Source organism: Theobroma cacao, chromosome 1, assembly GCF_053813885.1.
Source record: "Theobroma cacao isolate CCN51 chromosome 1, ASM5381388v1, whole genome shotgun sequence".
Taxonomy (NCBI): Eukaryota; Viridiplantae; Streptophyta; class Magnoliopsida; order Malvales; family Malvaceae; genus Theobroma; species Theobroma cacao.
Window position 1 is genome coordinate 37,030,964 of NC_142639.1, and position 27,727 is coordinate 37,058,690.

General features: G+C 34.2%; 4 protein-coding genes across 6 annotated transcripts; 2 read left to right on the forward strand and 2 right to left on the reverse strand.

Annotated features, from left to right (window-relative positions):
- Positions 1 to 4,228: 4,228 nt before the first annotated feature.
- On the reverse strand, positions 4,229 to 8,220 carry LOC18613629 (nicotinamide adenine dinucleotide transporter 1, chloroplastic). The gene is given in 10 exon segments (XM_007050960.3): positions 4,229 to 4,414; positions 4,416 to 4,613; positions 4,860 to 4,954; positions 5,025 to 5,113; positions 5,221 to 5,315; positions 5,863 to 5,972; positions 6,085 to 6,133; positions 7,407 to 7,513; positions 7,609 to 7,704; positions 7,782 to 8,220. Coding segments are annotated over 10 exon segments (948 nt in total). The 5' UTR covers positions 7,852 to 8,220; the 3' UTR covers positions 4,229 to 4,375.
- Positions 8,221 to 15,295: 7,075 nt separating this feature from the next.
- Positions 15,296 to 19,845, forward strand: LOC18613631 (uncharacterized). Its single transcript, XM_018125570.2, has 6 exons — positions 15,296 to 16,040; positions 16,650 to 16,849; positions 17,706 to 17,958; positions 18,050 to 18,135; positions 18,247 to 18,338; positions 18,427 to 19,845. Exons 1-6 carry the CDS (start codon positions 15,690 to 15,692, stop codon positions 18,678 to 18,680), a joined length of 1,236 nt encoding a protein of 411 aa, XP_017981059.2. The 5' UTR covers positions 15,296 to 15,689; the 3' UTR covers positions 18,681 to 19,845.
- A 346-nt stretch (positions 19,846 to 20,191) lies between these two features.
- LOC18613632 (Myb/SANT-like DNA-binding domain protein) lies at positions 20,192 to 22,916 on the forward strand. Of its 2 annotated transcripts, none has more exons than XM_007050963.3 (5): positions 20,192 to 20,373; positions 20,591 to 20,927; positions 21,000 to 21,093; positions 21,201 to 21,700; positions 22,133 to 22,916. In XM_007050963.3, exons 2-5 carry the CDS (start codon positions 20,592 to 20,594, stop codon positions 22,718 to 22,720), a joined length of 1,518 nt encoding a protein of 505 aa, XP_007051025.3. In that variant the 5' UTR covers positions 20,192 to 20,373; position 20,591; the 3' UTR covers positions 22,721 to 22,916. The 2 variants fall into 2 exon arrangements, with proteins under 2 accessions (XP_007051025.3, XP_017981063.2); XM_018125574.2 differs by having other exon boundaries at positions 20,194 to 20,373; positions 20,685 to 20,927.
- A 238-nt stretch (positions 22,917 to 23,154) lies between these two features.
- LOC18613633 (protein DEHYDRATION-INDUCED 19 homolog 3-like) lies at positions 23,155 to 26,176 on the reverse strand. Of its 2 annotated transcripts, none has more exons than XM_088804155.1 (5): positions 25,881 to 26,176; positions 25,593 to 25,738; positions 24,487 to 24,565; positions 24,002 to 24,257; positions 23,155 to 23,504 (listed from the first exon to the last, which is right to left on the reverse strand). In XM_088804155.1, the coding sequence occupies exons 1-5, from the start codon at positions 25,954 to 25,956 to the stop codon at positions 23,381 to 23,383; spliced, it is 681 nt and encodes a 226-aa protein (XP_088660281.1). In that variant the 5' UTR covers positions 25,957 to 26,176; the 3' UTR covers positions 23,155 to 23,380. The 2 variants fall into 2 exon arrangements, with proteins under 2 accessions (XP_088660281.1, XP_088660279.1); XM_088804153.1 differs by having other exon boundaries at positions 25,593 to 25,735; positions 25,881 to 26,114.
- Positions 26,177 to 27,727: the final 1,551 nt, after the last annotated feature.

The following is a 27,727-nucleotide window of genomic DNA, read 5'->3' on the forward strand; positions in this document are numbered from 1 at the left end:
CTTTTTTTATAGAGTTACTTGTCGGTTGGCATAAGCCTCTCAAGTAGTAGCCAAGCAGAGAATTGCCCGATTACCTTATAGCTTAGCAATCAAGGCAGAACAATAACTATTTAGAAAATGGCAAAATCAAAAAGAAGGGAAAAGCTTATCCCAAAATGGACAGACAGAAATAAGCTACAGTCGAGGAATAACGCCAGTAGGGGGACTCCATGTTTATCATTGCAGCCAAATTGGAATAGTCTAGCTGGAATTGCACAAAACTGAAGCAAATTTTCCACAATCCAAATCTCTGACACTGTTTCGTTCAATCACCACAAAAGAGAACCATTAATGTGCATCCACTACAAGGAGGAAAGAAAAGGTCCATCATGCCTTTGACAGAAATTTGTGCCCTTCAAATTACTTAATATTATTAATTCTAGACAACGAAATAGGACTTGATAATAAGAAGAAAGAAGAGAGAGAAAAAGAGAAACATTCATCAATGGAGTGAAAGCAATGGTATACTATTTCTGAGTGAATCAGAGCCCATATTTTTGGACAAATGTGAGATTAATTACGCAATTCCCGAAGCAAGCTTTATTCTAATGATGCATAAACAAATGATTAATCATTCCTAATTATACATAAAAGGAATATTGTTGTTTAATTGTTAAACTATAATTACAATACTAATTAGAGCGAGAAAGCTGGTGATCTTTACAGTTAATATTAGGGAGGCTGAAGTTATCATTTGGGATGAATGCCCTTTTTCTCTTTAACACCTTCACATTCACATGTTAAGTGAACCCAACTATGTTGACGCTGGCAACTAAAGCCATGATTATATTCATGGATTACAATGTAAGGTGGGCATCACTGTCTGGTGCAGGAATGTGCAGGTTCATGTTGTGAAGATGGGAAGCCACATCATATAATGCATCCACATGGGTCACCTTATCCTGAAATCCTAAACTGCCCAATATTTTTTCCCTTGTAATTTGGTTTTTTGGTCGTTATAAGTTTTCGGATTGGGTAGAAGAAGATGTTTGACATGCAGGATCAGTGGTGTACAAAATGAACTCATAGGATTTTTTAGGGCAAGAATTAGGACCCAAAAGCAAGAGAAATCCCAACTTTTCCAATGCAAAGACAAAACAGGGAAATCGAGTAAAAATTACTATCCGGATTTGCTTACAATTTAATATAGGGGCGAAGTCAAGGAAGTAATGTGTGATAACTGTTGTCATTTCTTAAATTTTAATTTTTTTATTATTATAAATATAAAATTTTATATATAAATATTATTATGTTTCTAATTACTGTTCATTTAAAATCTTAAATTCCAAACCGCTGGTTTGATGATATGGAATCATGTATTGAAATTTGATCAAAGGAACCTCACAGACAAGTAGTGGACCTCTTCACAAATTTGATTACACGTGTTCTTAGTGCAAACATGATTTTGGCACCCTCTATTATCACATGGGGTCCTGAGGGATAAAAAATGCATGCCATATTCAAATGAAAGATTTTTCTTTTCTCACGATCATCTTCTGCAGAAAAAGTGTGGAATTTTTCCATCTGGGCTCGTTAATTTCTTCAATATCTATTGCCCTGAAAGCTATAAAAACCGCCACTTGCAGCCCCAATAATAACAGTTACTTTAGAAGGGGTAAACTTTAGGGTATTCCCATTATCACATTTAAGGATTATGTCCATATAGTAAACGAATAAATAGTCCCCATGTTATCTTGGAAAAGTTAAAAAGTATCCATCATCATGATAATTATTGTTGTTGGCTGGCCTGGATTTTAAAAAGTCCTTTGAAGGGAATTTTGGATCCGAATCCCATCTGGAAAGCAAACGCCAGCCCAATTTCTAACCACACACATAACAGTTAAAACTCCAGGGCAAAGCTTAATCTCAGGTGGGTGGATAGAAAAGAAGACTTTATTTTCAAGAAAAGGAGGTTTGTTAACAGGCCAAACCTTGGCAGTAGGTGGTGGTGAAGGCCTAAAAATTTTGAAGAAGTGGCTTGTTGTTGGAATGTTTGGTTTCACCTTAATCAATCGAAGAAGGAAAGGCAGAAAGAAAAATTAAAATAACGAGCAGAAAGCTCATCGCATTCACAGGTTGTCCCCTTTTTTTTCTCAATGTGTGGGGGTGGGGCAGCCAGCAGTCTCAAAAAATCATGAGAGCATTGCACTCCTGTATCTTTTTAATGGCCCTATACTTTTTGATCGAACAAGACCATGATGGGAGGTGAAAGGGCAGTCCTATTGTCCTCTCTCATTCCCTTCCCTCCCCTCCCCTCCCCTCTCCGTGCCCTCTAATTATACTCTGGTAGTGGTACTTGCTGCAACATTTTTCTGTTGTTATTTCAGCAACAACATCGCAATAATGTCAAAGAGGAAAAGTTATTGGCGAGATTTTTTCTACTTCCATGACTCAAAAGTTTCCAAGCCTACTCCCCATCCCCCACAAACCTGACAGAGGACATAAAAGGAAATAAAAGCTTAGACCATTGAGCAGGAGGAATGTGAAATAAATGTCCTATAGAAGCTATCAGGGTTTCTAATTTATTCCAGTACCTTCTACTTGGGATTTGGGGAATGTCTTTTTCTTTTGAACTCAACCTCCATGTGTTAATGTGATGTTATGAACTGTTAATCACATCCAATGCATAAAAGGAATCGTCTTCATTCTTTTCATATATAAACATAATTGACCACCAAAAATAAGTGTAAAGAATGCCCTTAAAGAATGTCAAGAGAGGCACTGAGGGGCCTCTAAGTTGTCATAGTCTTCCGATGATAAGATGAAGCTCTTAGGATTCCCTTTATAAGGCTAATGAGTTGTCAAATTATGCCCACTTTCTCGTTTCTTGCTACACTTATAACTGGCGTTGTGATGGAGATGTAAGAGGAATTTTCTAATCAAGCACATTCTCATGTAGACCTAAAGTTTTTTAGTGGAGTATATTTTAAAAAGCATACGATCCATTCTATAATTTTTAAAATTATTTATTTTAATTTAAATATATTTATAAAAAATAATTCAAGTATCCTATCAGAGATCAATAAATGATATTATTTTTTGAGTGATTAAACAAATTTTGATCAAATTTCTCTAACTTAAATAAACTAGGCTTTTTTGGAGATAAGTTTACGGTATTGTCTCAAGTTTATGATCTCTACTTGAAACTCTCACTCTCATCCTCCGACCACATGATCTAGGGACAAGCTTATTAATAAAAGCCAAGCATTTACTGTTGTGCTTTGTTGGACTTGGAGGGTAGACATATAAACAGTATAACCAAAAACAGTTAAGCTCGTTTGTGATTTCGTAACAGATTACAAGTGTGTTGTTCTATCGGAAAATCCCTGTCCCAACAACTCCTATCCTGGCAAATCCCCATCCAAAATGCCATATACTTGCTCCCAAAGCAAACGTGTTGGTATGCTTAGCGTGATTGAATGCCATATACCATTTGTGGGGGTGCTTGTATAGAAAGGAAGTTTGGGACCTTGGGTAGCTAAATTTAATCCAAAACAAAAGCCCAAAGCTACAGAATTGGACTGGAGTCCTACCTAAAGGCAATTGGAAGGGAACACAATCACCAATCCTAGGCAATTCAGATTGTCAGCACGGTGGCGAACTGCCAGATGTAGCCCAAAGGAGAAAAGAAGCAGGATTTTCGCTACATGGCATGTATGAGCACACATAGCAGGCTAAGCCTGAAGGTTCACCACGTGAACAAGGAAGGACCTAAACCCTCAGGAATCCCAAAAAAAAAAACACACAGCACAAGGAAGAATTTTGTAGCCCCAACTCCCAATCTTGTGATACCAGCTATCGCATTTTCACAAGATGACCAAACGGGGCTCAATCAAGTTCAGATCGAATCCGATTCAAAAAGTTGTATCCAACTGATTCAGCAAGCCCAGTCTCCCCCAGCCATTGCACCTGCACAACCCAATTTACCTTTCCCGCAACCATCTACGTTCAATTTTACTTAAGTTTTATATAATTTGAAAGTTGAGAATAGAGAGAGAATGAAAATAGGGACAACCAGCAAAGCAAGTACATTGAAACAAAGATCAATTACTGTAATTATCTACCAATGCTTTAAGAATGTATTAATTTAAGCTCACAATGTACTATTTTCGTCATTATCATTTGTCAGTATATCATGTCCACACCTTCCTCAGGAAGCTTTCTTCTTACAGGATCAAACACGAGGAGATGAGGATCAAATCAATGTTGGTAAAATCTACCAGAAGAATACACTACATAAACAACTGTGAAACTGTATCACTACCAAGATGATGTATTACTGCCTGGTCATATGCCAGGTGACAGTGCTATATCTTTGTTTGAGCATGACGCACCCTCACAATGCGTGAGGCTGTGGATCAGGAGGGAAAATATTTGACAAGAAACCGATGAATCATCTCAAAGCTAGTGAATGTGATAACAGCTGCAGGTGTGGTCCTGATAAGATTTGTTGCACACCCACGGTAGAATCCAGCAACACCTTCTTGCTGAAATACTTTCCTAATGCAATCAACCACACCAGAATAACGTTTCTCAGAGTGATGTCCCTGTTCCTGAAGCCTTGAGCGTACCACCTATATTGTGCAAGAATAAAACATAACCTTTTTTATTTTCATCAGCTTACATAATTAAACAGGCAATAGTTAGAAAGAAAGAGATAAATGCAGCTATTAAACATAGGCTAAGGCAATTAAAACATGATACTGACATCCCTCTTCTTTTTTACCTTGAAAGTGCAATGCAATCTTTTTCAGTTTAAAGTACGTGAGAGGTTTTAACATACTTAACCAAAACGAGTTGTAAACATTCATTCATCATACCTCATGTGGGTAAGTCAATGTGGATGCAAATATTTTGGAAACTGATGAGGCAACAGCAACATCACGTGCACTGAGTTTATCCATTGTAGTGTTATCTGCCAAGACCCCATTCAGTTAAAATATATTCAATGAATATATAAAACTTAAAACAAGCAGATTATTAACCTTTATCAGCTAAGTATAATTTGATCTTCTCGTATGTTGGAAACTGAATGGCAACGTGACTGATACCAGCTAATGCAGGCACGAGACCACTGTTCATCATGGAAAATATCAGACACCATCATTTCTTAATTCAGAGCAGTTAAAAACAACTTTAAAAAATAGAAGTCATCAATTTCTTATTGACCGAGAAAAAAACCTGTATAGACCCCTAATACCCTCCTCATGAGCTATTCTCCTCAAAGCAGAAAGAGTACTCCTATAAGGAACCACTCCCACTCTCATTCCTTGAGTCTAGATAAAAGAAATGGGACAGATGTCAATGCATAAAAAAGTCCACAACTCTAAAGCTATTGTATTTAAACAGCAGCATAATACAATTAAAATAAAAACATCAAACCATGTACACTAGATTATAAATACCAGAATTTACCATAAAACAATCCTATAAAGCCAAATCGAACAGCCTAAATAACACTAATCAGTCGTCCACCCTTTCAATGCAGGCATTGATTTTTCTTGACTCTCTTCTATCATTTTTTCCCAAACTGTACTCGTCTTCCTTCTAAAGGGTTGTTACTTTCCTCTGGTATAGGCTTCCTAGTTTCTTTTTCATTTTTTGAGGGTTGATTGGCAAGAGGAACATAGGCAATTATCAAAAGCAACAAAAAAGACAATAGGGACAAAAGTTACTATATCCATTAACAAATTATAATTGGAATGAAATAACAGGCAAAATAACTAAGAAAATTAATATATGCCACACTATCAAGAGTTTTGATTTCTTTCATCATATGTCATTACATAATAAAATAATAAAGTATAAATTTGGTAGACGCACTTGAAGTCTTGTCTTCACAACCCAAAGAGGATTTGTGAAAATGGTTGTCGCCGCTCCAGCACCAGATGCAGCTAGCATGTTTGCACCTATCGAGAGATGGTGATTCTCATCTACACATGAACCCAGGAATAGTAAGTCCGAAATTAAAAAGAAAATGTGCAAGATGATAAGTATAGAAAAAAATCAAAACAGAAGTGTGAATCTTATGGGCTAGGAACTGACTATTAGAACAAAGAAAGTCTTTGAGCTGCTCATACATTGTAAAGTATACCTGCAAAAGGAAAGGATTGCGTCAAATTCAGCAAGTACCAAAACAAGAGACAGTCAGAGGGAGAAGAAAAATAAAAATGACTTCTACTCAATAATTAAGGAAGTGAAGCACATCAGCATCAAAGAGAATAATACTATGCTATAACAAAAACCTTATATGGAAATCTAAACAAACAGGTAGATAGGCTTCATGTTTTAATTACTTCAATCATAAAATCCAAAAAAATTGAGTCTAAACTTCTGAAGAACAGAATTATGCATAGTTGGGATAGGAAATAGCAAGTATAATAATTATTATGTTGCATGGCAAATCAAAAGTATGCAATGAGAAAGAAGCCAGATTTTTACATTTGTAGTTCAACCTTGTGAATAAATCACCTAACTCTTCAATAGCATATAAAAATTTTGCTCTACAAGCTTCAATTTAGCTCAATTACTCAATTAAACTAAACAACTGCTGTAACGCCAATGCTTGTTTGGATAATTTACTTGAAATATTCAAATGGACACCTCAAATTTTATGCTATCCAGAGTTAAAAAAGATTATAAAACGGAATTGCTGATTTTAAATCCGTGTTGGGCTATCCCTGTGTACTTTGGGTAATTATAAGCGAAAATTTACTGTCAATTACATCTGGCATATATGCTATAGTTTACAGTGGAGGTGACAAACGAAGAAAATGTGAGTAGAAACCATAAAAAAAAGATCCTTGCTTTTCATGAAATACTTGGGCTACATTCCTAAATACAGCATAACTGCACAATAGAACTCCTGTTGTAGGAAAGGGCTTAGTTTGTTTCGTGTGTATATGCAAAATGTGAATTTACCATTGCTGTAATTGAGGATGGAAAATTCAGGAAACTTAACTGCAGAGGAACCTAAATATTTTTATTTCATATCAAGTCAGGGAGTAGGGGCAAGAAAAGGATCCAAATAAATAAGAGCTGACCTTGTACTAACTGAAACATGCAACGGGTTGTTTCTTTAAGTTAAATATCCAACTGATCATGAAACAAAGCATCAAAACATATAACCATATTTCTTTCCCAAATTCCTGGATCCTTGCAGAATTACACAAGGTATTGTTACCAAGATATAACCTTTATGATCAACACAAGCCGACTAATAATCCACTACAGTCTTTGCAAACCATTAAATTAACAAACTTTGACTTTCCCCATTACATAATAACATCCAAATTAAAAAACTCATCGAGAGTTTATAAACGGGATTGGAACAACTTAGAAATAGAAACAGGGAAAGAACGACTTACTGCCCAATTTGGAAGTAAAGCGAGCACAGTGGGAGAAAGCCCACGATACATGCCACGCAAGCCTTCCTTCCGAAATATTTGTTCTAAGCTACCTACTATAAGACTACCTGACCAAATAATTAAACAAAAAGTTAGAATTAAAAAACTTTAAACAGCTCATCTTTCTGTTTTCCTCAAAAGAAAGTAAATCGGATCTGCATACCTTTAACGGCTCCGTTACCGAGCTTTGGCAGCCCATGAACCTGAAATCTTGTCTTTATAACATCTAAAGGACAAACGAATGATGCAGCGATAACACCTGCACGTGCAAAGAGAGGTCGAAATTCAGTTATTGACATAACGGCTTAGGGAAAGGGAAGGAAGTATTCGACATACCAGCGGCTGCGCCGGCACCAGCATTGCAAAGGAGACCCCTGGAATTAGGGGCATGAGAATCGTTGGACATGTCTTGTACTTTTTAAATCAATCTGAAAAAAGGCGAAGATTTTAGCCAAAGAAAAGGAGTCCTCTCTCGAGAGGGATACCGTCGACAACCAGAGTCGCATTGCCAGAGGATATATTCTTTGGTGTGAGTTGCGTTAGCTTGGGAATAATCGAGTCGAATCGCCTGAGTTAGGGTTCGATTCTCGTCTGTTTTCTCTTATATATACGGGGGAGGGCCAAAAAAAGAGAACTCTTACGGAGAGGATTGGCTCCAGAGTTTGGGCGTCGTTCCATGAGATCGAGAAATCGCCATGAGATTTGGGAAATAAGAGAGTTTTATTCCAGTTTGGATTTAAAAAACGTGAGGCTTTTGTTTGGCTATCATCACCCTATCAGTACTCAGCCGGACGATTCGCCACACATTGGACCCGATTGAATTAAAAGACGGATTCTGAGTTAAATAATAATAAATAAAGGCCTCTTTTGCACGAAACGGGTAACAGCCTCGACATTTTTACAATTTTTGGCACCCTGGGCCTGGGGTTTGGTCCTTGACCAAATTGGGTACCGCACCTAACCTCAAGCAGGCTCTGCATGACTGTCTGGTTGCTACGAGCCACCCACTCCAAGTCAAAAACTGAAGTCAATATGACCATTTACATTTTGGAATTTATTATTTGAATTAGAAAACTTTTTCTGCCATATGACATAGGGTGGGGGAACTGTTGTTCAATTTTGACAAGGAAAAATAAAAGAATTTTTGACAATGTCAATTACCTCCCCCACAAGGTAATTCTAATCCAAATGAGCTAAATTTGTCCAATAATTTATTTTGGAAAATAACGGATGTCCACGTATGGGCTGATTATGATTTTATGTTCTTTTTTCCTATAATCATTTTAGTTAGATCTAGCAATTCGTATATTCGTATTTTAATCGTATCGTGTAAATATAAAATATTAATAGTTATACAGATAAACACAAACTCAACACAATCAATTAATTGTGTTAAAATTTTAAACATGTATACGGATATATTTAAGAAACGTGTACCACAACATGACTAACACATTTATTTAACGTGTTGATTTAAATTTTATACGATACAATTAATACGATTAAAATTTATATGACTTATGACTTGTTTACAGAATTAATACAATTAATACATAATTTATATGGTTAACGCGATTAAAATAATTAAATTGAAATATGTACAAGTAAAATATGATTTTGTTATTCAAATTTACAACAAAATTTAATAAATATTATAATATATATTATATATAATAAAATTCAATATCAACAAATTTTACTCATTATAAAAATATTAATATTTATATAAATCAATAAATAAGTCTCACCAAGCCCATCCAAGTTTCCAAAACAAAAAAAATTAACAAATGAGTCTTAACCGTGTACTAAACATGTTTACATGACACGTGAACATATAATTAACGTAATAAATGAATAACAGGTTATACAAATACACGATTAATACACAAAATAAAATTAGCTTAAATTAAAATCTGCTTAAACCTATGTCATGTTGTTGTGTCTTGTACAAAATTACCAAATCTAATTTTACCTAGATGTAACTAAATACTGCAAAATTGAGTGTTCCCTTTCAAATTAGTGGTGGTACTTTAGCAAATTTTCTTTCTCGTAAAGGATAAGTTTGGTGGGTTATTTTCAGACATGTGGTTTAATTTAGAAAAAGAAGTTGCATCCAACTTTGAAAACAAAAAACCAAAAAACTTTTTTGAAACTGTAGAAGAATTTTATCTTCATAGTTTGATGTAACTTTTACTTGCAAATTTAAACACCTATAATAACAATGATTTGACCTGGTAAAAAATTTTTCCATAAAAAGTTTTTATTCTTTTCCTTCATTTAGAATGGAGAAAACTTTCAAGAATAATGTTTTATCCTCCCTTCGGGATTGATCTCACTTCGAAAATATTACCCTATCCTTATTGTGAGATCAAATCCCACAAATCAATAAAATAATAATTAGTGCATTTTTAAAATTAAAAAGTTATATCACATAATATGATTATTTGATTGTTGGCAGTTTTTCATATAAAAAATTATGTCTCTTGATAAAGTTATATTTAAAAAAATACCTCTAAATTCAAAAATTAGGAGACCATTGAAAAACACTACCACTCAAAGATTATGATATTAAAATTTGTCTTGTGATTTAAAGATTTTGTCTAATAGTATGAAAGGTTGTCTTTTACTATAAAAGGTTGTCTTTTTATAAGATAACTATTGAAAAATTATCTTTATCCAAAGGTTATGTCTTGTAATATGTAAAGGTATGTTTAAAACAAAAATATGCCTTAATGAAACGATTGTGTCTTGAAAGAAAATACACGTGTAAGTCTATATAAAGGACTTATTGGTATCTATTTTGAGACATGGAAATGACAGGGAAAATAAATTGAGCAGTGAGAATAACTAAATGAAAATTCAATAAAAGACAAAAACACTTTGAGTTCCCTTCATGTACTAAAAGTATCCAAATTTCGTATAATTTACTTACTATAAAAAGTAGACTCTAAAGTTAAACAACTTTACAATTTTTGAATATGTCTAGTGGTTTAGTATTGTAAGCAGTAGCGAATTCAGGATATTGTATGAAGGGTGGCTAAAGAACAATCATAAAAAGTCATAGATCAGGTCCATGATTCGATTCGGAGTAAAAAATTAATCATTTTTAAAATAAAATTAAATTATAACTTAAAATTTCATTAACAATTTGAATATAAGTTTTCAAATTCATCAATATAAATAGATATAAAATAATAAGAAAAATTAATATTAAATTTTCATATTAGACATTGTAAGTTATGTTCAATGTGCTTTCATACTTTCAAATCCATTAATAACTAAATTCGTGCTAATGTTTATAGCAATCACTTTATACTTATTTAATTTGAAAAAGTAAAATAAAATTATTGAAAATTTTTTAATATTTTAATCACATTCTTGTTCAGTTTTTTATATTAACGTAAAACATATTGTATAATTGTTTAAATCAAATCAACAAATTGTAAAAAAAATCAAAGTAAAAAATTATACTCTTCAGGTAATTAAACAATGTATCTTTTACTCCATAGGACTATAATGTATTTTATACTATACTACAAAATATTCTAGTAAAGTTACGGTAAAAAAATTAAGGGTTTTTAAGAAAAGTACATATTATATAAGTGTTTAAATTGAATCAACAGATTGTGAGAAAAGTCAAAGTAAAAAATTATACTCTTTAGACAATTATACATTTTAGACAAAGTTAAGCAATGCATATTTTACTTTAAAAGAAAAAAAGAAAAAAAAGAAAACTAATTTCAAAATTTGAGTTTACTCTTCTAGTTGAACAATGCATCTATTACTCTATAAGAAAAAAAGATAAATAAGAAAAATAATTTCAAAATTTGAGTTTGCTCTATAAGGAAAAAAGAAAAATAATTTCAAATTTTGGATTTCAAAGGAATTGAACCCAAGCCTCTAAAATTTAACATAAATGACTTAACAATATGCCAAACCAATTCACTTGAATTAAATAAGGGTGGCAAACTTATATATTTATAATTTTATACCCATATAAATAAAAAAAATTAGAAACTGAGACTACCTTCGCCACTGATCGTAAGTGCAAACAAATGTTAAACATTAGGTTTATTGTATCTATAAAACTATTCACATAATTCCACTTTCATACACCAAGTGGTGAGTGTAAAATAAGTCCTAAAGATACATACCTTGAAGTCCATTTTGTTAGTTCTTTTTTAAATTCCAAATAATCCCATTTGCACAAACAATAACAAAATATCATTATTTTCCTTTTTTGTTTTCATCTTTTTATTTATTATTATTTTTCTCAACAAAGAATTATTAATTATTTTATTCGATTATTTCATAGGAATAATTATAATTATTTTAACTAAGATACTAAAATTTTTAATATAATATAGAATAACTAAGATCAATTAAAAAATTATATAAAATAAAAAATAAATTTTCACACTTGAAAATCTTTTTTCTTTTCATTTTTACATTATAATTTATTGACTTTAAGGGTGAGCAATTGGACAGTTCGGTTAATTCAATCAATTATATCTAAAAATCAAATAGATCAAATATTTTTAGAAAATTGATCAAACAAAAAAGAGGATCAAATCAGTCGAACATCGAATTAATATGGTCGGTTCAATTTTGGACCAAAAAGATCAAAATTTTATTTTATTTTTCACAAATTACAATATTAAAATTTATAAAATTCATTAATAATTATAAAACATGAAATGAAAATTAATAATAAATATATATTTGTATATAAATTTAAAAATAATATATAGTATTAATTTTGTCTTTTACTCAATTTGGTCTAAAAATTTTAAAATCAATAATCCACCAAATAAATCAATTAGACCAAACTTTTTGAATCAATAGACTTAATGGACCAATTAGACTGAACTGTTTTATTCAAATCACATTTAGTTCGAGGTCATTGGTCCAATCTAATTTTGCTCATCCCTATTGACTTAACAAACTAACTAGTATAACAATATGATGAGAAATAAATAAATAAGAATTAAATATTATTTATATATCATATTTTTAATATAAAAAAATTGTTCCAGATGCATTGCATAATTAATTAATGTTAATATTTGTATGGTGCTATAATAAAAAATTATTGAAGTTAGATCATGATAGAAAATATTTTTTACAAGATCAAAATGATCAAAATATTTGAAGATATATTCAATAGTTTACACCAAATAGTACAAAATATTAAAATTTTTAATAAAATATTTTCATAAAAAAATTTTTTGGACAAATAATTTTACTATTACCGAACGAAATCTATAAAACAATAAGCTCGCTGCAAAGCAGGGGATCAACTCTGGTAACAATAAATGAGATATCAAGATATAAGAGCCAGTTTGGAAGCTAATTGGAAGGCGTGTTTTACGTTTCTTTTCTTTGTTTTTTGGGGCATAAAACAAATGCCACGAGAGAGAGAGAGGGAGAGCTGTGGCAGAAATCAGAGTGGAGTGGTGGTTCTGTTACTACTGTACCACGTTCTGAGTTCGCTGTATCAACAGTTGGCAAATCAGCAATGCCGGAGTGAACCACATGGCCACTTTAATAATGAGCCACACCCACCTGCTTTGTAGGCCTTGGGACAGCCTTTGATGGATCCGAGCTGGGACCCTGGTCTGGTCCCAATCCCATCAAACATCAGCCCACGATGACACCTTCTTATCCTCAAATAAACCAGGAACTCGAGGTTTAATACTACTAATAATCACCAACTAGGAGGCACCATGGCTTTATTAGCAATAAGTTTAACTGTTTAATGCTTGTACAATTCTTGGTACAAATTCAGTTCACAAGAATAACAACTTGGGCTTTCAATTAAGAGACAAAACGTAAGACTTGGTCTACATGTTGATTTACAAAAAATTCATAACTACTACTTGATAATGTAACATTAATAACTTTACCGTCTTGTTTTCCTGTTTAATTAATTTTTTTAATTATTTTAATTGAAAGATGAATAATTTGAATTTTATTAATTAAATAAAAAATCATACATTAATTAATAAATTAAATATTTAAATATTAATTTTTTTTATTAATTACACAATAATTATTTGAATTTAGAACCAATTTAAAAAAAAAAAACAGGCTGACACATTATTCAATGCATCCAAGGCGAAAACAAGAACAAAAAAAGAAATCAGCTAAATGCCATATATTTCCCTTAGAAAAGAGTCACTTATATGATAAATAGCAAGCTACCCTACTGAAAATAAGTAACAATATCGCTCTCGGTCATCAAGTCCAAAAGTCAAACTGATGGTGCTACCTCCTCCACACTGTTCACGAACATGGTTATTATTTTTAATTAAAGAGAAACCATCATATGTAAATAAAAGTGCGTATAGATGGGATCGGATTTATTTTAAAATTTAAATTTGATTTGACTCATTTATTGCAATAAAAAAACTTATATTAGTATTTTATATTTTTAGTTATATTTATAATATATGAAATAAAAAAATTATTAATATAATAATATACTCAACGGAACCAAATTCAAAATCAAGTCGGATTCATGGGCCGGGTGGGTAACCCGATTCATGGCCACCAGAACAGCATGAATTCTTCTATTTGGAAGCGTCCCCACTTGACTGGAAATTTTCATCTAACTATTTTCTTCCAAGACTTTAATCCTCAATAAATATTTAAATAAAATAAGATTGAACACGTGATTTCACTTCCTATTTTGAAGAATGAAGATCACGAGTTTGGAGATTCCTGGAAGTGAATCTCTTCTAAATTTGATACATGTAGCGTTTTCAGTGTATAACAAAAGAAAGTTTGTACTTTCACTTGCAGACAAGTTCCTGCGACTTACATTTGTAGTTCGCGTAATATTTTCAATGTTCAGCAACATTTTTCTCTTAATTAGTTGGCCTTTTCTGGGTTCGGTGATGCACTTTTCCTCGCGACACCGAAAACTTTGTCGCTTAAGCTGGTGGGCAGTTCGGTCAGAGCAGAAAAAAACCTGTGGGCTCGGCTGCAGCTAGTTGGCCTAACTAATGACCAGTGCGAGGCGAGTCGTTTCTTCTTAAATCATTGCTACCGGCGGATGTCTTCAATTTGTCTATTTTCCATTTTGGCGGATTGTTTGTTTTTCTCAAAATACCCTCGATCAATATTCCACGTTGGCTCATTGCCACCCTTTCATCATATTATGGTTAAATAATCCAAGCTTTCACGATCTAAGCAAAGAAAATTAATATCTAGTACTGCCCAACGAAGTCCGGAGACATCGCATCCATTGTTAAATGAAATGGCTTTGTTTTTAAGATGTTTATCATGTTTTATAACTCATGCATTGCATTACTTATGCGTTTTATAATAATGAATGTTTGAACTATAAAAAATGATTAGTGATCAACCAAGTTGATTACAATTTAAATGATAATAAGGAATTAATTCTGTTTCTACCACAGAAGGAAAAAAATTGATTCTAACATTGTAACTACATAAACTTTTTGATTCATTTACGTGCACAAGTTTACACAAATATTTATATTTATATGATTATGATGTTATTATTTGTACATGTGAATGTGATAAATATTTTAAAATTCTCTATCTATTTAAACAAGTAAAATCATATCTTTTTTATGCTTTTATTAGAAAACATGAAAATACTCGCTTGATACCCACTTTCATGATCTTTATTTTCTTTTCATTCATTATGTATTTGGGCATTCCTTGTATTAACAGTAGCATTTTTCATATGCTACTACTACAGTAAGATGAAGATGGAAGGCTAGATGTGTCAATTCAAGCGAAGAGGTCAGTATCGTCATTTTATTATTTTGGAGTGCTGCTAGTATAATTGTTGAAAGCCAGGGGGAGTTGCGAAGGTCGCAAGTGTGTTTACGAAAGCCATAAATAATAAAAGGGAGAAAGAAGAATTCAGAACGAAAAGGTCTTTTCAATTTTCCATCACCACCCTCTCTCTCCATTCGCTCAGTCAAGCGGCTTTATTTGTTTCCTCCTCCAAACCTTAAACAAAAAGGGCAAACCTACGCAAAAAAAAAAAAAAAAATCGTCGACAGTACAAATCCACCAGAAAAGCAACGCAAACAAAAAACGCTAATGGCCCTTCCCTTTCACTCTAGTCCTCAAAATTTTACCTCTTAAAACCCCCCCCAAACCCCTTAATCCCCTCTTTATCCCTTCGATTTCATTAATCCAGCAAAAGCTGCCAAAGTTTATTTTTAGTAATTTTACTTTTTGAAAAAGAAGATTACTAGTTGAATGTCAAACTCGGGCGGGTTCGCGGTGACCCGAGCTCACACGGGGGACCGATTCTACAACCCGCCGGCGGTGAGGCGGCAGCAGCAGTTATTACAACAGCAGCAGTTGCAGAGGCAGCAGCTGCAGAGACCGTTGCAGAAGGAGCTACAGAGACTGTCAAAGAAGGAGAGCCGAGTCAACTTGGTCGATTCAATGGCTGAGGCTCGGACGGATTCCGACGAGTCTACATTGTCGAGACCTAACTCGGTGTGCTCCGCTTCGCCGTCTTCGCCGAAGATTGCTAATTTGACCAATTTGGATCGGCTCATGGAATCGGTCACTCCTTTTGTTCCGGCTCAGTGCTTCTCTGAGGTATTGTGGAAGGGAAATAAGTTTTTTTGACTTTTTTGTTATAACTAAATATAAGTTCTGAGAATTACATTTTAATTTTTCTTTAGTCTGTTTGGTTGCTGAGAGAAAAGGAGGCAAAGTTTTGGAGAGCTAATTAATACTGTTTTTGTTTGGGGCTACATGAGATTTAGCTGAGATAACAGATAAGCGTTATTTTAGGAATGTAATGGAAATGCTTATTTTTAATTATTTATTAGAAATATCATGCTTAGTTTGTTAGAAGTTCCAACTTGTAGAGAATTGGCTTTATTGGTGCTAGTTAATGGTGTGTGAGTTTTACTATGACTTGCATTCTTGTGGTCCTAATTTATAAGAAGACTTAGATTTATAGTTTAAATGCTTGTTCATGGAAACAAAAGAATTAATTTTTTTTAAATTCTAAGCTATTTATGTTCTAAATTAATTATTAAAAGTAGAATAGTAGAAATGGTGTTCTTATTTTCTCAAGCTACATTTAAGGGAGAGTTTGAAAGAAGATGCCTTAAATTCTCTCTTGGCAATCTGTTAGACCTTAGGAGTCTTGTTAATATGACTCTATGGTTTTCGTTTCTTTTCTTTTTGGGTTGACAGGAAAAAAGGAGGGGACGGAGAACTCGTGAATCGGATGTACACCCGCATTATTGTCTTGGTGATCTATGGGAATGTTTTAGTGAGTGGAGTGTATATGGAGTTGAAGTGCCGCTCTTGTTGAATGGTAGCGATTATGTTAAGCAATACTATGTTCCTTCTTTGTCAGGCATACAATTATATGTAGATCCACATAGGCTGAGGTGAGCTTCATACTACTATATTTTCCTAACTTATTTCCTCTTCCCAACTCATAATGCCCTATAAATATGATAGAGTTGGATTGGATGCTTATTATTGTGCCAGATTGCTCTTTTAACCGCACAGAAGCTGAGAAGATTCTAGGTTTTTATACATTGAGGTTCTTATGCTTCCTTTAGATATTGCAATGATTTAGTTGCTTAAATATTGTCTTTTTCATTGTTGATATATATATAAATCAATTTTTTCCATTTTGTCTGGCAACGTGAAACCTTGAATGCATTCTTCAAACAACCTAACCGTTCTGATCATGGTTGGTTGGCTTTCCTAAATTAGATGCATCTGTTTGTTTTGTGCCTATATTTTGTTAAAATATTCCAGGCTTACAGATTTTAATGTTAATTTTACATGCTCTCTAGTTGCTATGTCATCTAGAAGGGAATTTACTTCCCATACTTGATTTCTAGTGAATCTTGAAAATTTATACTTTACACATACACACGCACGCACGCACGCACATGTTCACTTGAAATAATGGTTCCTTGATTTTTAAACTCTTTATTTATGATGCTACATCTAGTATGCATAATGACCACAGTTTTGCTTTGGGCTCACGCTTCCATTATGACATAATTGTTTGATAGAATCGTGTGTATGACAGTAAGCTTGGTAGACATGTTCTTTGGCTTTTATGCAAATAAATGATCAGCTGTGTCCAGTCACTAATTCTGTGAATAATGGGTACTGGGTTTGTTAAATCTTATTCTGGGTGTTGGCCAAGTGTTTTGCTGCATACCTGGTTCTTTCCAGTTGGCTTACTGTTAATTCTGGAAATCCGCCAATGTATTGTACTATCAGGAGGCCTAGTGAGGATAGTGATGCTGAGTCTTCAAGGGAAACTAGTAGTGCTGGAAGTAGTGACTGTGAAACAGACAGGAGAGTGAAAGGTGGTGTTGATGGAGCATGGGATCAGCCCAACTCCCAGAGGATGAGTAGACCTCCTATCAGTTCATCTAGCGATGAAGTGGAGGTTGGCAAGTCACCTGGGCTGCTGGTTTTTGAATACTTTGAACAAGAACAACCACATCATCGGAAACCTTTATATGACAAGGCAAGTTCATGTTAGAGGAGATTTAGAATGTTAAGCTCTTTCTCTTCAAATTTTGGTTTGTCCTGACTTGGATTGTTGTCTGACCCAACAGATTTCAAGTCTTGCATCTCAATTTCCAGATATCCGGATGTACAGGAGCTGTGATCTATTGCCTGCAAGTTGGATTTCTGTGGCTTGGTAGGACATCTCATACTTACTTCTAAGGATGGATGATGGATTTGTGACCAAGTCTTTCTTCTCTTAAACTTATTCTGCTATGTGTGTTTGGTGATGTCAATTTTGGTCCAGGTACCCAATATACAGAATACCTATGGGCCCAACACTACAAAATCTGGACGCATCTTTCTTGACCTTCCATTCTTTGTCAACACATTTTAGAAGTATATCCTTCTCTCTCTCATTTACAATCATGGGGCATAAACGTGCCTTGTTGAGTTGATTTTGTAATTTACTTTACGGCTGGTACAGGTAAAAGTCCGCTGCAGTATCCTGCCTCTAGCAGTAGGAAAGTCTCTGGTGTTGATGCATCTTCAAAGATCTCTCTCCCTGTTTTCGGTGTTGCTTCCTATAAGTTGAGAGGTTCAATTTTGACTCCCAATGGATCCCAAGAATGGCAGCAAGCAAGCTCACTGTTACAAGCTGCTGACAATTGGCTGCGCGGTTTACAAGTCCATCTTCCTGATTTCCAGTTCTTTGTTTCACATAATTCACAGTGGAGATAACAAGGTATTAATTTTCTATAACCACTCTTTCAAGTAGGTGCGGGAGTCCAAAGTCTCAGTTTTGGAGTGATATTTAGTGAAAGATGAGATAGTTTGCTTAAAACTCTGCTACGAAACGGCTTGGTTTTAAGCCTTGTCATTCGTATGATTCCATAAGTTCCCTCATTAAGCAGCAGTGTGCACAAGAGAACAGAATGCTTGTGTTTCAGTGAGGCGCCATAAGGGAAAAGGAGGTATTTGCAACTAGATTGTGTTTTATTGAAGTTGCCAGGTGTCAGCACTGATGGGTACAAGGCAGCTGTTCTGTCATTTCCAGGCAGGGTCCTAGAAAACTAAGTTCAGCTCATTGGAATCTAGATCACAACTCAATTATTTTGCCGTGTGGCTGGTTCAAATTCTATGATCTTGCTATGCTTGTGAATCACTGACCAAGCAGCTTCCTTGTCTGCATCACCTGATTCTTTGATAAACGTTTGGAAATGTTGATGAACGTCTGAATGGCTGTGCCTTATCTGCACATATATTCCCACACCTGTACTTTTCAGAAAAGGCAATACTCATAACTTATCAGGGTGTTCCTAAATGTTTCTTTAGTTTTGTGATTCTGGATTGCTGGTGATTGCTGTTCCTAGTCCCAGCAGCAACCAAGTTATTAGCATTTCACAGTTTGTCGAGCAGATTCTTTGTAGCAAAGTTACTGATGAACCTTCAGTATTGCTCACCTCGTTAGGGTCTCTGGACCAAAACTTACGAACTACACCGCTGGTGGCCCACTGGTTGCTGCTCTATTGTGTTTGGACCATCGTTTTCTTCCTCAAACTAAAAATCAGAATTAGCAGTGTGGAAGTGACTTGCTCAATTGCAGGAAGCGGCAACAGTGGAACGGAAATCAAGTCCAAAGCTTTGGTTAAAGCTTGAAAGTTACTAGTGACGAAGGAAACTTGATCGAAAGAGGTTGGACTCACAAAATGGTATTTTATTTTCGGTTCTGCACTGGAATCCCTGCTATTTGTTGCTTTGCGATTTGTACAAGGGACAAGGGAACCAAATAGATGATGCATATTAGCCGTTGCATGACGCCTTCTGGGTTCAGCCATTCTTATTTATTTGTAATATGCTCGCACTTTTAATTATTATTTATATAATTTTCATAATTTATAAGTAAGTTTTATACATAAAGATAATGTTAAAGATGTATTAGAAAATACGGGATAAAAATATTTATAATTTTCACTTCTAAGTATAATTTTCATAATTTATAAATAAATTTTATATATGGAAACGGTGATGAGGCATCGGAAAATTTGGGATAAAAAAAGGTAATAGAAGAGAGCTTCGGTTTGTTCCCAATCAGGCAATCACCCGAGCTCCTAACCGGGTAGGCCCGATGGCTGAAGGCCATGCACTGGCATGTTTTGAGTTTGGGCCTCTGAAACAGGATGTTTAAATGATGGGCTGTCACTAATCTATAACTATAAGAAGGAAATCTAGCACAACCTTATCCCTAGAAATTGCGATAACTCCAGAGTCGGGATAAACCCAATCAGGGTTGAAAGTTTGTCAGTTGTTACGATCGAGGTTAGCGTCTTATTCCTGCCACGCAGCAATCGCAACACTATCCTGGAAAACCTTATCCCCAAACTTGCAGAAACCCAGAATCCCTCCCCCCACCTTAACACAGTACGAATGCAAGGTACAAACTTTTACTCAACGAATCTGATTCTTCTCTTCCTTCTTACCAATTAAACATTCTCTTTTCCTTTCTGGGTACTTTCTATTCTGGTTTTATTGTGCCCGATTTTTTGTATTGAAATTATTAATACGTTCCTAATTCTTGCATTTGGTTTCACCATGTCTCATTTTTGAATATTTGATGTTTCGGATAATGTCTTGTCTTTACATTGTTCAAGCATGGGTATCCGGGGCCGAGGCAATTTGGATCGCCTAAGGACGATATGGACTCCTGAAATGGACCGATATTTCATTGATCTAATGTTGGAACAGGTGAACAATGGTAATAGGTTTGATGATCATGTGTTCAGCAAAACAGCATGGAAGAACATGATTTCAATGTTCAATGAAAGGTTCAACTTTGAGTACGACAAAGATGTTCTAAAAAATCGGCACAAAACGCTGAGAAATCTGTACAAAGGTGTTAAGAATCTCTTAAACCAGAAGGGTTTTACCTGGGATGCAACGCGACAAATGGTGATCGCTGACGGTAAAGTCTGGGATGAATACATCAAGGTGCAATGCTTAATTATGTGATAACTTAAAAGTATTTATTACATTATAGGGTCTTACAGGGTTTATTCACAGGTAAACCCAGATGTGCGTCCTTACAGAGTAAAAACTGTCCCGTACTATAATGATTTGTGTTTTATATATGGAGATAGGAGAGCTGGGGAAAAGGGTAATAATTCTATCCTTGGTAGTACTAAGTTTTAGCCTGGTGTATCTAATTGTTGGAAGGTTTCGTATGTGCTTCTACCTTGCTGAATGCTGATGATTGTTTACCAGGTGATAATGTGTCTGAGACATCATCACACTTGGGTGAGGATGAAACAGGTTCAGCCGCTCAGCCAGAATGTGCCAATGAGGGAGCTTTGAAGGCTGTTCATGAAATTGCAGCGGATGAAGATTGTATCTCTGTGTCACAAGAAGTGAAGGACACGCCAGAGACTATGCCAAATGTAACAACAACCCCACTGTATAGTCGTACTAGGACAAATTGGCATCCACCAATGGACCGTTCTTTCATTGATCTTATGCTTGAGCAAGTGCACAAAGGGAACCAGGTTGATGGTGTATTCCGCAAGCAGGCATGGGTGGAGATGATTGCTTCATTTAATGCTAAATTTGGTTTTAACTATGACATGGACATACTAAAGAATCGGTATAAAACTCTGAGAAGGCAATATAATCTCATAAAGAATATTCTTCAACTGGATGGATTCGCCTGGGATGATGCTCGTCAAATGGTGACAGCTGATGATAGTGTATGGCAAGACTACATCAAGGTATGTTCTATGTGTAAACTCAAACTTCATCTTAATAGCAAAATAGTTAAGTCCTCTTACACGTTCCTTCTGCACCAGTTCCTCTAATCTAGGCCATGTTGTCCATAATACGTTTGAATATTTTTTATCATACCTGAAGCTTAGATAATCTACTTGGAAGCCACATAGGATCAGTGTCAGTGTGTCACATGTACCTTAGGACTTAGGCAGAGACAATATCCACCATCAAGAATTAGTGGTGTCATTTTATTTTGTTAGGGTCAAGAGGTGAAGTGGAAAACGGTGCTCATTGTTACATTCTTTCTTCATTTTATTCATATTTTTGTATGGTTAACTATTAAGCCTTTTGAGAAGTAATGGAACCTTCTGATGCATATTTTAACACTCATTTCATTCGATGAGATTTTAAAAGTTTTGATGGCTAACATACAGGGCCAAAAGGATGCTCGGCAATTCATGACGCGGCCAGTGCCATACTATAAAGACTTGTGTTTGATATGCAATGATCCAGATCCTGATGAAAGTGACTGCTTTTCCCTTCATTGTTTGGAACCACAAAATACAGTCCAAGAAGTGAAGCCCAGGCGAGAAGCTAAGAATTCTCAGTCGCTTGCAGCATCAGTTTCCAGTGAAGATGAAATTGGTAATGTGCTGGAGCCAGCACATATTGGTTCAAAGACAATTGGGTCTAAACTTAAGTACAAACGTCAATTAGAAAACCAGTTAAATTCTGCACATTCAAAAAAGTCACGAGGTGAAGATGACAGTATGGCCAGTGCTCTCCGAGAGATGGCAACTGCTGTTACTTCATTAACAGAGAAGAAGGATGACGGTAGCTCAAACCCCATTTCAATAGAGAATGTAATTATAGCTGTACAGGCATTACCAGACCTGGATGAAGACCTTATATTAGATGCATGTGATTTACTGGAGGATGAAATCAAAGCAAAAACATTTCTGGCGCTGGATGCCAAACTAAGAAAGAAGTGGTTGTTAAGGAAGCTTCGTCCTCAGCAGTGAGTTTAACCGAGTTTAATTTTATTCTTAGCTGATTAGGCTACGAGCCAGACAGGAAGTTAGATTTGTGTCACAGCAAATGTAAATTTCAGTTAGTTGAATAGAGTTGTTTATAAGCAAATTGGCACCATTAACATTCAGCAAGTTTCAATATTCTTGTGAAAATGGCTTAGATGTTATATATTCCAACAGTTCCATACTTCATATGTTCCATCAACATCCAGAATTTGTTTGTTTTACTTGTATTCAAAATGCTTATATTTTAAGGTTATTAAGGAAACTCCAAAAAGGAGCATAGATCCTATTAGAACCACAATCAGTCATAGATAGCCTTTGAATCACAAATTTGAAAAAACATAAAACATTGTTCTAAGTTGGTAGTGCCTACGAAGCTTTACAATCAGATGAACTTGCAAATGCAAGAATGGAAGAGGAAGTAAACAAAGCTGATACTGGCATTATGCACTAAAGACAGGAAAAATACAAGAGTCTTAACTCTTTTGTGGCCAAATTGATAACATGGACCTGTAAGATAAATTACATTACATTCATAAATCTATCCTAGCTTTCTCTATCAAAGTATCAGCATGTTCAACACAAGAAAACATCGATGATGGCACGTTTGATAAAATTTGAAGTAGAGGACCATCTACGCTGTCTTGCTCATAAGGCACCATCAAAGATGGTGGACAACAATAGTCCTTGTACAAACTCGCACCTCTTTGCCTTCTCCAAGTGCTCCTTATCTGACAGAGGGGGTGGTTGAACATCTCTGTCCACCGGAAGACTATCATGGATAAAAAGGAGAAAGAAAAAGTAAAACCATATCCTGATATCATTTAAAGCAGAAGGCAAAGCATTCTTATATGTCTCAAAAGTTATGAAGCAAGCGAAATCAGTTAGAAAATAATACACTTAAAACTTGCTATCAGCCTTGCATTAAGTCAGATAAAATGGAAGCAAAACCTCAAAAAAACATCATTTCCATTCTTGTTTCCCACCAACTGTTGTTGGTTCTTTTTCTTGTCCAGTCAATGTGATTAAAGTGTGTAGTCATTTGTTTAAGCTACAAAACTTATAAAAACAAAAATTTTCTTTGTCATTCTTATTTTTTCATGATTATTTTCACATGTACTACACATCTTTACCATTTAAAATAAATAGCATAATCATGCTGTTATAGCTCAGTTTCCAAAAGATTTAGCATTAGCTCAACCACATGGAAGAGGGCTAGGAACATGAATCATGAACACAATACCTTAAACACATGATAGAATAACTTACTTTTCTAACATATTCACATCTGAGCCTTTCTCTTCCAAGGTTGCTTCAGTAGAAGAGGCAGACTTTACACTTTCAGACGAATAAGCTGGAGGTACGTACGAAAGAAATGAAAGCACTGGGTCGGGTGCTGTATTGGAGGAAGAAAGTGAAGACCATGACCTGGCAAGAAGAGATTGATAATGTGCATCATGCAACTCCTTTCTCAAGGAAAGAGTTGAATACGAGTCGCCTTTACAAAATTTTAATTTGTGGTTGCTGTAATCACTGGTCAAGGGACACAGGTCATAAACCTCAAAGCATCATCATGGTCACACAAACAAAATTACAAATTAAAGGGACTTTTTGAGAGATTCCTTAGAAGAAAGTAGTGGAGGTGAGAAACCTTTCACACACAATGACATAACCTACAATAGGAAAATGAGTTAAAAAAGAAAGAAAATAAAAAAGAGAAGTGACATCTTCAACTCATATGAAATAAAAGGATATCTTGAAAGGATTCCCATGCTGTGTTGTTATGTGGTCAACCATGTTCATCCCTACCCTCAAAGTACAGACAGGACATACCTGCGCAATTATAAGCAACATCGAATTACTTATTTTAAACATCATTTGCCTCTAAAGTGCAATTAAAATCAAGCTATCTAGAATTATTCTGAGATTCGATAAGAATACTTCCTTTTGGTGAGTTTCACATTGCATTTGCTCTTCTTAAACAAAAGACCACATATTATGTAATGAGGCATATTTAGGAAACGTTCTATAAGCTAGAATATACCCTGACAACGTATAAAGCCCCAATTCCCGCCAATAGGCAAACTCACACACAATGAGAGAGGGAGAGAGAGAATATGCTCTGACACTTTAACTTCAATCAATGAAACCAAAGAAGGGAAAACAAAAGGAGCTCTAGAATATTAAGAATGAATGTCAGTTTCGTAAAAGAAACTGTGCATAATAGTAAAAACAGAATCCAGTGAAGCCAAAAACAAATTTTATCCAGTAGCCCTAGCAATCATCCATACAATACCGTGACAGAAGAAAATACAAGCCATATAATTGAGCAATCTGGATAAAGTCAATACACACTTCTCAAGCGTATGTGAGTCAGACTGTGTAAACAAGAACACTTTGAGCCAGACAAAAATGCAAGATGGTGGAAAATATTGCACATAAAGAAAATAACAAGTTCATAAAATGATACACAAAAGAGTGGTAATGCTGAAAAGAAGGGTGGGAAAAGATTTGAGAATTCCAGTTATGATAGCATGTGTTCATCAATCCAAGCTTTCCAGGTTGATTACCAAACAACTTCAAATGCCTTTCATCTTCCCCCCAAGTGGCAAACACATAGCATTAAAAGAAGGATCAGTACAGTCGAAGTTCATATAGCTGAGATTCAAGGCATTCTTGTGCTGAGTCAACTTATGCACTGCTAGTAAAAGATTCCTTCATATCTAACTATTATTCACAATTACTAAAGTAAAGCATGTCCAGGAAGAGCAAAAACATACTTTAAGTATCAATTCTAACAATCTTTCCAAAAATAACAAACTTTTATGCCAAACAAGAAATTCAGAAGGGAAGTACGTACCCCATAGTTAGCTTCAAGATGATGCTCCTCGTCAATATGGCAGCACAATCCAAGTAAATCAAAATCCTCAGAACAATATGGGCAGGGATATTCTGTTTTCAATTCATCGTCTTCTTCAATCTCTTCAAAATCATTACAACGATCTGCTTCCAAAAAGAACAACACCCCATTTCACTAACCATCCCAAATCCAGAAAAAAAAAAAACGCCCCACAATGAAAACAAAAGAAGTAAAAGGAAAAAGAAAGAAAGAAAGAAACTGTTTTTTTTTAATTAAATAAAAACTAACCACTTTGGGATTTAAGAGTGGATTGATAGCTCCTTGATGAAGCTGAGAAACCAAAGCTCCAAGTATCATCCTCCATTGAAATTAGATCACTGTCTAAAACTGCAGCTGCCTTTTGTTTGTAAAAGCAAAAGTATCTTGGAACACGGGTGCTTCTTAGATTTCCTTCTTGCTTTCTGGCTAGGGGCAAAGAGCGAGTTAAAGAGGGGAGGAAGTGAAGTTCGGGGAACAAACTGGGAAACTTTTCGTTTGCCCTTTTCAAGGTTGTAAAGAGAGCTGGATTCTTAGCGAACACGAATTCCGACTTCTGAAATGACCAGCAACTCCCGCGTATTTATCAGGAACTACACTCAACAACCTTCTTGTAAAAGCACCCTTCCGGATTAAGTATTTTAATTACATTTTTGTCCGTTAAAGTTTGAGGTTTTTACGGAACTGTCAAATTCAGATCCGTTTTATGGAAATGCGGGTACCGACCTGGGCTTTTCTTGTCTTTTTCACGTCTCTTTTGTTCCTTGCTTTTCCTTAAGATAGTGTTTGATACGGATAAGTGAGATCATATTTTTTATAATGTATTTAATTAAATTATATTATAATATTTATTTTGTAACAGAACACTATAACGTAAGATTGTATTACAATCATATTATAATCAAGAGATGTAATATAATTGCAGTTCAAAATCAATGTAATCACATTATATTGTACTCTGTAATGTTCTTAAAAACACTTTTACCTTTCAATTTTATTATCTTGTTAAAAATATTTTGTAACGTTATAATTAAAATAAAATATATAATATAAAAATAAAAAATTAAAATAAAATAAAATATAAGAAATTAAAATTTATATAAAATAGGTAAAAGAAATTAAAATAAAATATATAATATACAAAATTATATTAAAAAATATAAAATTATAATAAGAAATAAAAATAAAATATATGATATTAAAAATATATTTAAGAGATGATATTATATAAAAATTAAAAATTAAAAACACAAGTATATTAAACTTACATTTTAATAAATAGGGATAATTTTAAAAATTAACATTACATTCTCAGTAAAATACTTGTAAACTAAACGCTGCAATGTTATTTTTCTGCATTTTAATCATTATTTTACTTGTATACCAAACACTGTAACGTTATTTTCCTTGGAATCACGTTGCTTGCAATCATATTACTTACAACCACATTATCTGTAATTGCATTGAATTGTAAAGTACCAAACACTACCTAAAAAAAAAGTCATTTCCTTGTACTATTTTCGTTTTACTGAAAGAATAGCAAAAGAATGTTGATTTGATTGGAGATGGGTGAAAATTTAGTTGATTTGATTGGTTCAAATGATTCGGATCGAAAATTCTGAAAATTAAATTAATTAATTTTTTATAAAAAGAAATTTAAATTGATAATACTCGAAATTAACACAATACGGTCCATTATAACTATTTTCAACATTTTTCTCAACAACTTTAGATAACGTTATTGAAGAAAAAGATAAGTAGAGCTATTCATGTCCATAATTTAATCAAAATAAATTTAACCTACAGAGAGTTTTAACATGTAAATAGGAAAAAAGTATATCCCACCAACTGACATGGAGTACCGGATAATGAAATAAACACAACATAACATTTCAACACAATATATAATACAAGCCAGCTTAATAAAAATAAGCTAGCTTAAAGGAAAGAACATAAAGTCTTTCATAAAACTTCTCATAGGAATTGCATTTCAACAACATTCTTCAAAGATGGACCTTCCATAGCTTTACACACATTCCCTTAACATGTTAAAAAAGAAAAATTCTAATTAGTATAAATTTTAGATTAAAACAAATTAA

Excerpts from the sequence above, each read along its gene's own strand:
- LOC18613631 (XM_018125570.2), top strand. The coding sequence starts at position 15,690 with ATGTCAAACTCGGGCGGGTTCGCGGTGACCCGAGCTCACACGGGGGAC. Across the intron at positions 17,959-18,049 it reads GGAAACCTTTATATGACAAG|ATTTCAAGTCTTGCATCTCA; the intron begins GCAAGTTCATGT and ends CTGACCCAACAG. Across the intron at positions 18,339-18,426 it reads TTTGTCAACACATTTTAGAA|GTAAAAGTCCGCTGCAGTAT; the intron begins GTATATCCTTCT and ends CGGCTGGTACAG.
- LOC18613633 (XM_088804155.1), bottom strand. The coding sequence starts at position 25,956 with ATGGAGGATGATACTTGGAGCTTTGGTTTCTCAGCTTCATCAAGGAGC. Across the intron at positions 25,739-25,880 it reads CACTCTTAAATCCCAAAGTG|CAGATCGTTGTAATGATTTT; the intron begins GTTAGTTTTTAT and ends TCTTTTTGGAAG. Across the intron at positions 24,566-25,592 it reads ATCTTGAAGCTAACTATGGG|GTATGTCCTGTCTGTACTTT; the intron begins GTACGTACTTCC and ends ATAATTGCGCAG.
- LOC18613632 (XM_007050963.3), top strand. The coding sequence starts at position 20,592 with ATGGGTATCCGGGGCCGAGGCAATTTGGATCGCCTAAGGACGATATGG. Across the intron at positions 21,094-21,200 it reads TAGGAGAGCTGGGGAAAAGG|GTGATAATGTGTCTGAGACA; the intron begins GTAATAATTCTA and ends ATTGTTTACCAG. Across the intron at positions 21,701-22,132 it reads TATGGCAAGACTACATCAAG|GGCCAAAAGGATGCTCGGCA; the intron begins GTATGTTCTATG and ends GCTAACATACAG.